The sequence below is a fragment of the Oncorhynchus keta genome, chromosome 10 (genome assembly GCF_023373465.1).
Source record: "Oncorhynchus keta strain PuntledgeMale-10-30-2019 chromosome 10, Oket_V2, whole genome shotgun sequence".
In the NCBI taxonomy this organism is placed as follows: Eukaryota; Metazoa; Chordata; class Actinopteri; order Salmoniformes; family Salmonidae; genus Oncorhynchus; species Oncorhynchus keta.
Genome location: NC_068430.1, coordinates 54,364,413 through 54,380,496, shown reverse-complemented (window position 1 = coordinate 54,380,496; position 16,084 = coordinate 54,364,413). Strand labels below are relative to the sequence as shown.

The 16,084-nt window shown below is 42.5% G+C and overlaps 1 protein-coding gene across 1 annotated transcript in view; it reads right to left on the bottom strand.

Annotated features, from left to right (window-relative positions):
• The window catches only part of LOC118389549 (copine-9-like), a 178,797-nt gene that overhangs the window by 35,192 nt on the left and 127,521 nt on the right, over positions 1-16,084 (bottom strand). The window contains exons 11-16 of the mRNA XM_052527298.1: positions 15,516-15,557; positions 14,907-14,982; positions 13,985-14,038; positions 13,648-13,709; positions 13,396-13,442; positions 12,727-12,908 (exon numbers count right to left, since the gene is read on the bottom strand). Of these exons, the coding sequence (XP_052383258.1) occupies positions 12,727-12,908; positions 13,396-13,442; positions 13,648-13,709; positions 13,985-14,038; positions 14,907-14,982; positions 15,516-15,557 (463 nt within the window). The remainder of the gene's footprint in view (positions 1-12,726; positions 12,909-13,395; positions 13,443-13,647; positions 13,710-13,984; positions 14,039-14,906; positions 14,983-15,515; positions 15,558-16,084) is intronic.

Sequence of the window (16,084 nt, the reverse complement as noted above, 5' to 3'; positions counted from 1 at the left end):
AGTGAATGGCATTCAGCCAACATAAAAGACAGTATGAGTCTGCTTCAACCCCTGTCCAGACAGGAGAAGAGAGTGTTCTTCAGGCAATATTCTTTATTAAAGTTCCTACGAAAAACAAGTGAACAGCAGTCTGACCTTTATCCTTCTCTCTGAAGAGAAATGTAATTGAAAGGAGGAAGCAATCACCTTAAAAGAAGTGAACTCGTCTGCAAAAGATGAGAGACCTGACTGCATGACCAATCCATTTGTTGAAGCAGTTTGTAGTTCCCACAGACAGAGCCGTAGCAAAGTACAATAAACTTTTCTTTGATACTTTGATTAAATAAGAAGAGAGATACTCACCGCTCATCTAAAATATCTTACAGTTGCGGACACTAAAGTTAGGTTGCGTTGCGGTATTGGCAGATGCACAATGCATGTGCAACATGACGCTCCGCCGCCTCGACATGAAAGTTTGTCTAAAAACTGAAGCATAACTAGCCACGAAGACAACACTGGCACAATGTCGTGACATATTTGTGATTGATATATTGGCTTCATTTTTTAATTTTTTATTATAAACTTTCGATTCCAGGTAGAACCTTTGTCTTGTTTGAGGGTACATCGTTGGGTGAAAAAAAAGTGTTCTACCTGGAACCAAAAAGGGTTATTCTACAGGAACAGCAAAATAACCTTTATGACATTCATATCAAAGGCGAATGAGATTCCACAACCAATACACTTGACAACATTAAAGGAAAGGTTTTCAGCCGAGAGGTACGTTTTCAGGTTGTTAAGATACAGGACTGTTTCGCTAGCACAAACTGGAATATAAACCAGGATTCACATTATAACATTCAGGAGTTTACAACATCAGTCACCGGCTTCATTAATAAGTGCATCGACGTAGTCGTTCCCACAGTGACAGAAGGTGCAGTTGAAGTCGGAAGTTTACCATTAGGTTGGAGACATTAAAACTTGTTTTTAAACCACTATACACATTTCTTGTTAACAAACTATAGTTTTGGCATGTCGGTTAATTAAGACATCTACTTTGTGTATGACACAAGTTATTTTTCCAACAATTGTTTACAGACAGATTATTTCACTTATAATTCACTGTATCACAATTTCAGTGGGTCAGAAGTTTGACTGTGCCTTTAAACAGCTTGGAAAATTTCAGAAAATTATGCCATGGCTTTAGAAGCTTCGGATAGGCTAATTGACATCTTTTGAGTCAATTGGTTCATCCTTGGAATTTCCAAACGCCTGAAGGTACCACTTTCATCTGTACAAACAATAGTATGCAAGTATAAACACCATGGGACCACGCAGCTGTCATACTGCTCAGGAAGGAGACATGTTCTATCTCCTAGAGATGAACATACTTTGGTGTGAAAAGTGCAAATCAATCCCAGAACAACAGCAAAGGGCCTTGTGAAGAAGCAGGAGGAAACAGGTACAAAAATATCAATATCCACAGTAAAACGAGTCCTATATCGACATAACCTGAAAGGCCGCTCAGCAAGGAAGAAACAACATTGCGACGTCCCCCATAGACTAGCTTGCCTGCCCCGGTCTGCTAACTGCTAGCTTGCCTGTCCCGGTCTGCTAACTGCTAGCCCCTACTAACTGCTTGCTTGCTAACCCGGTCTGCTAACTACTAGCTTGTTTAGCCCCGGCCTACTAACTGTTAGCGTGTTAGCATCGGCCTGATAACTGTCTGAATCACCGTGTCCCCAGTCAGCCCAACCACTCACTGGACCCATATGTTCACTTGGCTACGCATGCCTCTCTCTAATATCAATATGCTGTGTCCATTACTGTCCTGGTTAGTGATAACTGTCTTATTTCACTGTAGAACCTAAAGCCCTGCTCAATATACCTTAACCAACCATGTTGTTCCACCTCCTACATATGCGATGACATCACCTGGTTTAAACATCTCTAGAGACTATATCTCTCTCATCATTACTCAATGCCTAGGTTTACCTTTGTCTGTTCACTATGCCTTGAATCTATGCTATCATGCCCAGAAACCTGCTACTTTTACTCTCTGTTCCGAACGTGCTAGATGGCCAGTTCGTATAGCATTTAGTCGTACCCTTATCCTACTCCTCCTCTGTTCCTCTGGTGATGTAGAGGTTATTCCAGGTCCTGCAGTGCCTAGCTCCACTCCCACTCCCCAGGTGCTCTCATTTATTGACTTCGGTAACCGTAAAAGCCTTGGTTTCATGCATGTTAACATTAGAAGCCTACTCCCTAAGTTTGTTTTACTCACTGCTTTAGCACACTCTGCCAACCCGGATGTCTTAGACGTGTCTGAATCCCGGCTTAGGAAAACCACCAAAAACCCAGATATCTCCATTGCTAACTATAACATTTTCTGCCAAGAGATAACTGCCAAAGGGTGCGGTGTTGCAATCTACTGCAAAGATAGCCTGCAGAGTTCTGTATTACTATCAAAGTCTGTACCCAAAAAATACGAGCTTCAACTTCCAGAAACAAGTCTCTCACTGTTGCCGCTTGCTATAGACCTCCCTCTGCCCCCAGCTGTGCTCTCGATACCATATTTGAATTGATTTCCCCCCATCTATCTTCTGAGCTCGTGCTACTGGGTGACCTAAACTGGGACATGCTTAACACCCCGGCCATCCTACAATCCAAGCTTGATGCCCTCAATGTCACACAAATTATCAATGAACCTACCAGGTTCAACTCCAAATCCGTAAACACGGGCACCCTCCTGGATGTCATCATAACTAACTCGCCCTCCAAATACACCACTGCTGTTTTCAATCAAGATCTCAGCGATCACTGCCTCATTGCCTGCATCCGTAATGGGTCTGTGACCAAACGTCCATCCCTCATCACTGTCAAACGCTCCCTAAAACACTTCTGCGAGCAGGCCTTTCTAATCGACCTGGCCGGGATATCCTGGAATGACATCGACCTCATCCCGTCAGTAGATTATGCCTGGCTATTCTTTAAAAGTGCCTTCCTCACCAACTAAAATAAGCATGCCCCATTCAAAGAATGTAGAACTAGGAATAGATATAGTCCTTGGTTCACTCCAGACCTGTCTGCCCTTGACCAGCACAAAATCATCCTGTGGCGTTCTCCATTAGCATCAAATAGCCCCCGTGATATGCAACTTTTCAGGGAAGTTAGGAACAAATATACACAGGCAGTTAGAAAAGCTAGCTTTTTCAAACAGAAATTTGCATCCTGTAGTACTAACTCAAAAACGTTCTGGGACACTGTAAAGTCCTTGGAGAATAAGAGCACCTCCTCCCAGCGGCCCACTGCTCTGCAGCTAGGAAACACTGTCACCACCGATAAATCCACTATAATTAAGAATTTCAATAAGCATTTCTCTAATCCGCCAATGCCCCCACCATTTCTCATTGACCCAAATTCAGATAGCTGATGTTCTGAAAGAGCTGCAAAATCTGGACCCCTACAAATCAGCCGGACGAGACAATCTGGAACCTCTCTTTTTAAAATGATCAGCTGAAATTGTTGCAACCCCTATTACCAGCTGGTTCAAACTATCTTTCGTATCGTCTGAGATTCCCAAAGATTGGAAAGCTACCGCGGTCATCCCCCTCTTCAAAGGGGTGACACTCTAGACTCAAACTGCTACAGACCTATATCTATCCTACCCTGTCTTTCTAAGGTCTTCGAAAGCCAAGTTAACAAACAGATCACCGACCATTTCGAATCCCACCGTACCTTCTCCACTATGCAATCTGGTTTCAGAGCTGGTCATGGGTGCACCTCTGCCACGCTCAAGGTTCTAAATTACATCATAACCGCAATCGATAAGAGACATTACTGTGCAGCCATATTCATCGACCTGGACAAGGTTTTCGACTCTGTCAATCACCACATTCTTATTGGCAGACTCAACAGCCTTGGTTTCTCAAATGATTGCCTCGTCTGGTTTACCAACTACTTCTCAGACAGAGTTCAGTGTGTCAAATCGGAGGGCCTGTTGTCCAGACCTCTGGCAGTCTCTATGGGGGTGCCACAGGGTTCAATCCTTGGGCCGACTCTCTTCTCTGTATACATCAATGATGTTGCTCTTGCTGCTGGTGATTCTCTGATACACCTCTACGCAGACAACACCATTCGGTATACTTCTGGCCCCTCTTTGGAGACTGTGTTAACTAACCTCCAGACGAGCTTCAATGCAATACAACTCTCCTTCTGTGGCCTCCAACTGCTCTTAAATGCAAGTAAAACTAAATGCATGCTATTCAACCGATCACTGCCTGCACCTGCTCGCCCGACCAGCCTCACTACTCTGGACGGCTCTGACTTAGAATACGTGGACAACTACAAATACCTAGGTGTCTGGTTAGACTGTAAATTCTCCTTCCAGACTCACATTAAGCATCTCCAATCCAAAATTAAATCTAGAATCGGCTTCCTGTATCGCAACAAAGCATCCTTCACTCATGCTGCCAAACATACCCTCGTAAAACTGACCATCCTACCGATCCTTGACTTCGGTGATGTCATCTATAAAATAGCCTCCAACAGTCTACTCAACAAACTGGATGCAGTCTATCACAGTGCCATCCGTTTTGTCACCAAAGCCCCATACACTACCCACCATTGCGACCTGTATGCTCTTGTTGGATGGCCCTCGCTTCATGCTTGTCGCCAAATCCACTGGCTACAGGTTATCTACAAGTCTCTGCTAGGTAAAGCCCCGCCTTATCTCAGCTCACTGGTCACCATAGCAGCACCTACTCGTAGCACATGCTCCAGCAGGTATATATCACTGGTCACCCCTAAAGCCAATTCCTCCTTTGGTCGTCTTTCCTTCCAGTTCTCTGCTGCCAATGACTGGAACAAAATGTAAAAATTTCTGAAGCTGGAGACTCATATCTCCCTCACTAGCTTTAAGCGCCAACTGTCAGAGCAGTTCACAGATCATTGCACCTGTACATAGCCCATCTGTAAACAGCCCGTCTATCTACCTTCCTCATCCCCATACTGTATTTATGTATCTTGCTCCTTTGCACCCCAGTATCTCAACTTGCACATTCATCTTCTGCACATCTACCATTCCAGTGTTAAATTGCTATATTGTAATTACTTCGCAACCATGGCCTATTTATTGCCTTAACTCCCTTGTCTTACCTCATTTGCACTCACTGTATATAGACTTTTTTTTTTTTTTCTACTGTATTATTGAATATGTTTAGTTTATTCCATGTGTAACTCTGTGTTGTTGTATGTGTCAAATTGCTATGCTTTATCTTGGCCAGGTCGCAGTTGCAAATGAGAACTTGTTCTGAGAACTTGCCTACCTGGTTAAATAAAGGTAAAAAAAGAAGAAGAAAAAAGCCACTGCTCCAAATCTGCCATAAAAAAGCCAGGCTAAGGTTTGCAACTACACATGGGGACAACGATCGTACTTTTTGGAGAAATGTCCTCTGGTCTGAATGAAACAAAAACAGAACAGTTTGGCCATAATGGCCATAGTTATGTTTGGAGGAATAAGGGGGACGCTTGCAAACTGAATAAGCCCATCCCAATGGCAGCATCATGTTGTGGGGGTGCTTTGCTGCAGGAGGGACTGGTGCACTTCACAAAATATATAGCATCATGAGGAAGGAAAATTATGTGGACTAGGATCAAAAAATACAGGACTAAGATCAAATCCAGCTCTGACAACCGATGGATGTGGTAGGTCTGGCAAACTATCACAGATTACAAAGGGGCCATACGGAATACCAAAACGCATACTCAGAGCATGTGCTGATTAGCTGGCAAGGATCTTCACTGACATTTTCAACCTATCCCTGACCCGGTCTGTAATACCAACTGGTTTCAAGGAGACGACCATACTCCCTGTGCCCAAGAATGCCAAGGTAGCCTGCCTAAATAACTATTGCCCCGGAGTACTCACATCTATAGCCATGAAATGCTTTGAAAAGCTGGTCATGGCTCACATCAGCACCATCATCCCAGACACCCTGGACCCACTCCAATTTGCATACTACCCCAACAGCTCCACAGATGATGCAATCTCTAATGCAATCCACACTGCCCTCACCCACCTGGATCAAATGAATACCTATATAGGAATGCTGTTCATTGACTGCAGCTCAGCATTCAACACCATAGTCCCCTCCAAGCTAATCACCAAGCTCAGTACCCTGGGACTGAACACCTCCCTCTGCAACTGGATCCTGGACTTCCTGACAGGCCACTCCCAGGTGGTGATGGTAGGCAATAACACATCCTCCACGCTGACCATCAACACGGGGGCCCCGCAGAGGTCAGTGCTTAGTCCCCTCCTGTACTCCATGTTATCCCACGACTGCGTGGTAGCACAGGTGCGCACGACTCCAACACCATTATCAAGTTTGCTGATGACACGACGGTGGTAGGACTGATCACCGACGACGATGAGGCAACCTATAGGGAGGAAGTCAGAGACCTGTCAGTGTGGTGCCAGGACAACAACCTCTCCTTCAACATCAGCAAGGCAAAGGAGCTGATTGTGGACTACAGGAAATGGAGGGGAGAGCACACCTTCAACCACATCAATAGGGCTGTAGTGGTGTGGGTCTAGAGCTTCAAGTTCCATGGTGTCCACATCACTAAGGAATTAACATGGTCCACACACACGTGCACAGTTGTGAAGAGGACATGACAGCGCCTCTTCCCTTTCAGGAGACTGAAAAGATTTGGCATGGGCTCTCAGATCCTCAAAAAGCACTACAGCTGCACAATTGAGAACATCTTGACTGGCTGCATCCACGCTTGATATGGCAAATGGAAGGTACCCAACCGCAAGACGCTATAGAGGGTGGTGGGTACAACCCAGTACTCACCCGGGACAGTTGTAAATCATGCAACGCCGTGTGTCACGATCGCAGATTTTAGAGAAACAACAAATGTCGGTACATATAAGTGTCTTATATTGGCTGAAAGCTTAAATTCTTGTTAATATAAATGCACTGTCTAATTTTCAGTAGCTATTACTGCAAAAAGAATGCCATGCTATTGTTTGAGGAGCGCTCCTAACAACAAAACACCTTTTTCATCACAATAGGTTTGATAAATTTACCTCTGAAGGTGAAATGTGTACTTACATCCTGAAATCTTGCTCTGATTTATCATCCAGATAACATGAAGTGTAATTTAGTTAGAGATCATCCTTTTTCATATCCTAAAAAGGTTCATATGGCATGCACGATCCATTTTGTATTTCCACTCGTTCAATTTTCAAAGAAAGGAATCTGTGAAAATCTAACCCTAAATGTTGTTTCAATCAGTCAAACCACGTTCATATTTATTCCTCAGAGATCCTAGAATGTAACCAGGCTTCACTATATAATTAGGAGTGTAGTATATCCTGTAGGACACCAAATTTGGTCAGAGAGCAACGCCTTCATGGCACACCGATGGCGCGGGCGGTCTTCACTTGATTGACTGTAACTTTGTAAAATAATCACCAATCAGGTTTGAATAAAGCCAGCTAGATAGCCAATGAGCGGGGCTTTACGGGAGTATGTGGAAACCCAGTATTTGTCGCAAAAAGTTGCTACTAACCTTGTGCAACGTCAAGCCTTTTCCTTTTGGACAAACATTTTAAGAATATGGAGAGTTATGAAGTTATGAAAACTGGGTGTTTTGCAAATGTTGAACTTATAATACGGCTGCTAATACTGGAAAAGCTAAATCAAAGTCCAAGTATACAGATTTGATGATATTCTTGCAGAAAAATGTAATGTGAATGTAAATGTCTCCTTCACGATTTGCCCAAATGTACCTGGGTGACTTTACACTAAATGTTATGAAGTTTTCTCATACTTCAAGTTATCCGTCTAAAACTTTGCACATGCACTGCCATCTTGTGGACACCATCGCAATTACAACCAGAGTGATGGCTAGATGTAGGGACCTTACTGTTGCATTTCAAAGATGGTGGTAGAAAACAACTGGTTGTTTTTTGTCTTTGTATTTTATTCTACAAGATCTATTGATATATTCTCCTACATTCTTTTCACATTTCCACAAACTTCAGTGTTTCCTTTCAAATGGTACCAAGAATATGCACATCCTTGCTTCAGGGGGTGTGCTACAGGCAGTTAGATTTGGGTATGTCATTTTAAAACAAGCAAAAACATTTTTTTAAAGGGGGCTACCCCTAATTAACTCTCTTGCCCCAACACACACATACACTTTTTTTTAACCAACTCATACTTTTGTATACTTTTGTATACTTTTGTATATATACCCCTTCAAATTTGTGGATTAGGCTATTTTAGCCACAGCCATTACTGACAGTTGTATACAGATAGCCATGCAATCTCCATAGACAAACATTGGCAGTAGAATTGCCCGTACTGAAGAACTTTCAACGAGGCATCGCCATATGATGCCACCTTTCCAACAAGTCAGTTTGGCAAATTACTGCCCTGCTAGAGCAGCTCCTGTCAACTGTAAGTGCTGTTATTGTGAAGTGGAAACGTCAAGGAGCAACAACGCTTCAGCCGCGAAGTGGTAGCCAACACAAGCTCACAGAACGGCACCGTGAGTACTGAAGCGCGTAGCGCATAAAAATCGTCTGTCCTCGGTTTCAACAGTCACTACTGAGTTACAAACTGCCGCTGGAAGCAACGTCAGCACAATAACTGTTCGTCCGGAGCTTCATGAAATGGGTTTTCATGGCCGAGCAGCCACACATAAGCCTAAGATCACTATGCACAATGCCAAGCGTCAACTGGAGTGGTATAAAGCTCGCCGCCATTGGACTCTGGAGCAGTGGAAACACGTTCTCTGGAGTCATGCTTCACTATCTGGCAGTCAGACGGACGAACCTGGGTTTGGCCGATGCCAGGGGAACGCTACCTGCCCCAATGCATAGTGCCAGCTGTAAACTTTGGTGGAGGAGGAATAATGGTTTGGCCCCTTAGTGTCAGTGACGGGAAATCATAATGCTCCAGAATACATAGACAATCTAGATGATTCTGTGCTTCCAACTTTGTGGCAACAGTTTGGGGAAGGCCTTTTCCTGTTTCAGCTCACAATGCCCTTATGCATCAAAGCAAGGTCCATACAGAAAAGGTTGAGCGAGATTGGTGTGGAACTTGACTGGCCTGCACAGAGCCCTGACCTCAACTCCATTGAACAACTTTCGGGTTGAATTGTAACACCGACTGCGAGCCAGGCCTAATCGCCAAAGATCAGTGCCCGACCTCACTAATGCTCGTGGCTGAATGGAAGCAAGTCCCCACAGCAATGTTCCAACATCTAGTGGAAAACCTTCACAGAAGAGTGGAGGCTGTTATAGCAGCAAAGGGGGGACCAAATTCTCAGGATTTTGGAATGAGATGTTCGACGAGCAGGTGGTCACATACTTTTGGCCATGTAGTGTATATCTTTATCTTTAACTCTGCATTGTTGGAAAAGGACCCGTAAGTATGCATTTCACTGTTAAAGCCAAATTATGCTTGATCCAAAAATGTGGTAAGAGGCTCCGTATGGAGGGAGTGACGCAATTGTGGTGCCTCCGGAGGCATGCAGAAGTTAAATTGAGCTCCGTATCACGTGTGCGCCTCCCAAATTTTGTAACCATGTGGAGGGCTTCGTCCATCTCCGCATTGACATGATCGTTTGATGGTAGGTGGTGGCGGGGGGGGTCAAGTATAAATACAAACTCATTTGCGTGACATCAGCTCTGCTTCACGAAGCGCAAGAAGTCAGGGCGACTTATGCAGAGGCCGTATCTCAGTAAACGATGTACGGCAACTGCAGAAGTCAGATTTACCATGCAGAGCCTTTTAGTCTACACCTGTTGTTTACGAAGCATGTGATAAATATAATTGGATTTTCTTATGAGTTGAGGCAGCCCTCCTCTTCCAGCAGGATCAGACAATGTGGTCTAATTAAAAGATCTCTTTGCAAGACTTGCTTGGGCTTCGTCACACCGAGGTGAGCTCTAATTGGAAGAGCTGATTTAGCGGTGGCCCATTCGGAAATGAGCCAAGTTAAAAAGCAGTGATGAATCTCGACAGCAATGGTGTCACTTTGTGTCACAACGTACTCACTGGTTTCAGACACTTTGGAGAGGGAGAACAATAGCACTTTTTGGATACTGCGAAGCATGTCTTTCACAAATCTGATATAATGCTACAATTTGATATAATTTGAGAGGGAATTTTGAGGTCAAACATCTATGAATCATAAGACAGAGGAAGATGATTCAGACAGTGATTGATTTAGTCAGATGTGTCCCTGTCTTGGCATGGGGCTATTAGCTGATACTGAAAATAATCAAATATATAGAGAGAAAATAATCTGTGTGGCATCCATATCTTTCTCTTTATCAATTTGTTTATCAAAATTGACCAGCACTGGTGTTTAGACCTGAACTTTCTATACATCGGTTAAAAATATGGACAGCATTACTGGTGCCGTTGTCATGAACTGTTATGGAAATCTATTTTGTAAAGGCTTATGCATGGCATTGAGACCTTACAACATAGTCTCATTACAGACCTGACCTTCGCATCATTTCCTTCACATCAAGGATACTTCTGTGTGGCGAATTCCTCCAGCTTTGGGTCTAAAATTAGCTGAAAATAAGACTCCTATTGTTTTTTTTACACTTATTTGTTCAGGAAGTCATCCCCGTTTTCTTCCTCCTCTGAAGTATCTGTCCAGGGAGATAGAATCCGAGGAGAACTCGTTTTTCTTCTTCTTCGTGTTTAGTGTTTGTTATTCTTTCGTCATCAACTCATGAAAATAAGCTAAGGGCTACGTCCTCTAAAGTCTATTTCGGTCGGTGTCTGTCTTGTCCCTTTTTGTTTTGCACTTTTCCACATCAAACAGATGGAGTTTTTACATTTTTCCCCACCCTTGCTCTACCCTTGTTCAATCACTTCACATAACTACTTGAAGCTGACACTAGCTCATTGGCTTACACAATGGTGCTGCAATTTGTGTTTTATGTTGACATATTTAGAGATATTCGTGTTCTTCGTGACTTTACCACACCATGTTGAAGCATCAACCAGCAGTAGAAACAACAACAAAGCGTTCTCCCCACCCGTTTTGGTAAAAAGCTAAGGGATGGGGCTGGAGAAATGGAACCACTCTCATATTCATAGACAGAGCTATGGATGCAAGGACTGACCATACATGATATCAAGATGATAGTTTTAACCATGTTTTGAGGCTATATAGTGTTTGTTTACATTTACTTTGTTGACAAACATTGTAGTAAAACAAGTTTATATTTTGGGTTATGATTAGTACGACAGGTGATCTAAGCTCATGAGGCATTTATAAGTTATATTCTTTAAGAATCAATGGGTACATAATAATTAATTTATATGTCCAAAAATGGATGTAGCAAATACTGATTGACCCTTTTATGTAATGTGTTCAGGGTGTCATTTATGTGGGCTGTAAGGGAGGGTAGTCATTGTCAGACTTCGCAGGAAATCACAAGAAACTAAGGATACTCCGTTCTGAGTCATGCCAATACGGACCTTCTGACGATGTGTGTTTTCATTACGCAATGATGTTATATATATAGTATACGAGTGTGAGTGTTTTTTTTTGCCTCGTGTCAGTAGGCATAACACAGCTCTGATAGGTATTGGGAGAATTTAATTTAGCAAAATCAAGTATTTCACAGTTGACCATTTTGATTACTAACAGTCCTAGGAAGTTAAATACAATTTATTGTCACATGCTGTCACGACCTCCGCCAAAGTCGGGACCTCTCCTTGTTCAGGTGGCGGTCGGCATCGCCGGTCTTCTAGCCATAATCGATCCACTTTTCATTTTCCATGTGTTTTGTCTTGTTGTTCCTCACACCTGGTTTCAATTTCCTCAATTACTTGTGGTGAACTTAACTCTCTGTTTCCCCCCATTTCTTTGTGTAGGATTGTTTATTGTCGTGCTTGTGCACGTTCCCCGTGAGCGCACGACGGGTTATTTTTGTGCCCATGTATCTTGTTGTTCAGGTTGCTGTTGGTTTTGCTAATAAATCTCCGGTTATCACCCAGTTCTGCTCTCCTGCGGCTGACTTCTCTGCCGCCAATTACGCACCCCGCTACACATGCTTTGTAACCAGGTGTAGACTGACAGTGAAATGCTTTTTTTACGGACCCTTCCCAACAATGCAGAAAGAAAAAAATTGAAATTATACAAAAATAAATACACAATGTTATAGGGGGAAACACGTTTTGCCAGCAATATAATAGAGCAAATGAAACATTTATTATTCTTGGAGCATCAGTCAGCCTTGGATACAAATTGATATGGGTGGTGTTCAGTAGCATGGACTACTCAAAAATAGACCAGGACTCTATTTCAAGAAACAGCAAGGTCTCTCAACTGAGCCCGAACAGATGGACATACACCATTTTAGTTTCCAACTCTCATTTGACATGAACTCTTATCAGCAAAGGGAAGTGTATGAATAAAGAAAGCATTGTGGATGGCAACTTCACATCTGTAAAAGCGTGAAAGCAAAAAAAAACACCTTACAGAAGGGACGTTGTCATCAAATAGTATTTATATAGTTCCCAAGGACTGAGGACTCTTCTGTGGATCAGTAAATACTGCAGCATAAAGTACCAGCACCTCATTGCAAGAAATAAAACTGTGCCTGTTCATTACCCACAGTAAGTCCATCATAAAGACAATAAAAAAATGTATCATCATATACACAACAACTGCTCCCTCCCTCCATCACTCTCTCACCAGTGGGAAGACATGGGAGATCTTGCCATCCGGGGGCAGCTTTGCTCCAAAGCCGTAGGCAGGGAACATCTTGTCACTGTCGTAATCCTGGATGATCTCCCCCACAGCCTTCAGGGCCATTGCGTAGGCATTCATCTGGTAGGGACTCATGTAGTGCAGAGAGGTGGGCTGGGATGGGTTACCTGGAACACAGAAACAGAGCATTGGTTATTTCGTTATATATATTTTTTTTACCTTTCTTTAGAAAGGGAAGTCATATTGAGACCCAGGTCTCGTTTTCAAATGAGCTCTACGACACACCACACAAAATACAAAACACACACATCAAGTACAAAAAAGGCATAGGCCAAACAGGCAACGTTTCACACTATCATACTACTTGTCTTAGAATGCATGTTGAATACATTGATGTAGATATAGTGCTATGCTTTTGACCTATTAACCTATTAACCTACAGCTACAAGGCCGTGGGTCCAATTCCATCAGCATCCGCTGACAAGAAGCTACAGCATTGCAGTATCTAACGTTCATTTGATAGTAAAATATTGCTGGCAATATTTGGCCCTGCTTTGACAAATGTTAAAAGTAAGATTATTTTGAAAGAAGTTTGGGGAAACTAGTCCTTTAGTAGAGCCCTACGACTCGTATAAGTGATTCTGCCACACTTACCATTAGACGCTGTGAAATCGATGGCCACTGTGAAGTTGAGTTGCGTCCTGGGGAGACAATGATGAATTACATTGAATAACCCAAACGTTACCAGACAAAAACATAATAAAGACTAAAAAAGGACATTGTCTGTTTAAACAATACAAAACAATTTCAGACATGAAAGCCAGGCTGAGCGAGCCATCAACGGCTCATCAACATTATTAAGAGTAGCCTCTAATGTTAATGGGACGTCACAAAGATTTGGCTCACCCTCCCCGGATGAAGTCTACAAACGTGTATTCTGACTCCACTTTAAAGGACAGCAGTGTGACCTTCAGGGGAGGGAGAGAGGAGGAGAAGGAGAGGGGGGAGAAATAGGGAGAGAAGGGAGAGAAACAGTGAGAGAGAGATAAAGAGGAGGGGGGGTATAAGGAAAGGGATATAAGCAGAAACAGGAAGAGGGCAAGTGAAAGAGAGAGAGAGGGAAGAGAAAGAGATGGCCAAAGCAAAACCTTTAATGCATATGACATATCACATTGGCAATGAATCCTATCTATAAAACATATGATAGATGGACAATGGAAAGCTCAAGCTCAAAGGTTCTTACTGTCCCTGAATTGATGTATTTCTTCTTCTTGCCTTTCTTTTTATGGTTTAGAACCTGGACAACAAGAGGAAAGATGTGTACATTGAAAAGATGACTAGTTTGATTTCACCACATAGTTTGCTGTGTGAAAGTGTGGTATGGAAAGAAACTGACTGAATGGAACATGTCATATTCTAAGTGATAAAGGACAGATGAAAAATAACATTATTTTCATAGCGGGGATATCTAAGTGAAGTCGTGAGAGTTGGAAAATGTGAAGCTTCAAATGGGTAAATCACTAAAATGCTCATCTCATTATTAAAGATATAATATGTTTTCTGATGAGTAACAGCTGTGTTTTGTGTACATGTGTACTTCAATATTAGTCAGTAAAAAATGTCCTACATAGAGAGGCAACATAATTACAACCCTTATTATAAAGCATTATAAAGGCTCAAACATGCTTTAAAAAAGTCCCAGTGAGCACAAGACTGTTTTCCCAATGTCTTTTTTACAAAACAAAGATGTATTTTGAACTTTTTTTTATGTCTTGTGTTCGTTGGGTTATACCTGCAGGCTGTAGCCCTTTCCTAGTGGAATGTTATTGATATTTTTCATAATTAATACAATTTTTTTGTTGTTGTATGGTTGTTTGCCCGAAAATCCTGTGTTTCTATGTGAAACAGTTTTGTTATATTTCAGTCTTCTGTGATGTACAGTATATGAAGTGTAATTTTGGGATGCAAACTCAACATTTAATACATTTCAACTCTATATCTGACATGGTACAGGTGTCTTCTTTTTTTTAAAGCCCAGAAACATGTGTGTGAGCTGTACATTTTAGTTTCAAAGTAGATTTATTTAAGAACACCAAGAAACACTCTGTGTGACCCCTGACCCCTGCAATAATTTAAGTGTTACCGTTATTTTTTTATTTTTTTACCTCATAGACGTTGAACTGGCTCTGGCCTCTGGAGAATTCTCTGTAGCTGGTGGTGAACTCGCCAATGAAGTCATGACTGTGGGAATAGTTGCGAGAGTAACACCTGCAGCATCTGAAAGAGTATTATACTAAAGGAAACACCAACCCCGTCCCCTCTCTGTACATCTAAATACCATCACCTAAAGCCAAATAGGACCTGCCCGCTATCAATCTGCGTGTGATATTTAGAGAGGAAGCCCTGTGGGCACATTATTAGCCACCATCAGTGAAGAAGGAGAGAAGGAAAGAGGACAGAGAGATGGAGGGAGTAAGTCAACACTCATATTCATAAACCCTCTCGCTTCTGATATTACCGCCAACCTTTTAAAGTTCCGGTCAGTGAATTATGGTTGTGTGTGCTTATGGTGGAGAGTCCCTCTCACCCCCCTCATCCCCCCCATCCCAATGTCACTGGACTAATAAGGTGATGAAGATTCCCCTCCAGAGAAAGAACGAGGGACGACATTTGAGGGAGACTTGGAGCGTCTGAGGCTGTCTGGAGATTGTAAATGAAATTAATGAGTGAAGAAACAAGGGGGAGGAGGGAAGCGAGAAGAGAAAGAAAATTACCTTCCATCTCTGTCCCAATCATACACGTCCACCTTGACTGTCCTGGAGAAAGGGAAGATAAGAGAGAGAGAGAGAGAGAGAGAGAGAGAGAGAGAGAGAGAGAGAGAGAGAGAGAGAGAGAGAGAGAGAGAGAGATAAAGTGTGTGAGAGAGAGAGAGATAAAGTGTGTGAGAGAGAAAGAGAGAAATTAAAGATGGTACACTACAGAAGCTTGAACAACAGTAATAACACTGGAAATACACATGTCATATACATGTATTATACAACGGATGGGTCTAATCCTGAATGCTGATTGGTTAAAACCGCATTCCAGCAAAAACTAAAATGGATGAGTGGAACATTTCTTATGATCTTTTCTGCGGCATGACTATGGATGAATGGGAAAAATATATATATATTTTTTTGAGGATACTGCATTGAATGGCCTAGAGAAAAGTCACAACGAAAAAAATCACAGTTCAGAATACAAACTGGGCTATGCGTTGCTTCGAGGGCTGGCTAGCAAAAAATAAAAAGTTGCTGACTTCAAAACGGTCACGAAGGAGGAGTTTAACATCCTTCTCCGACAG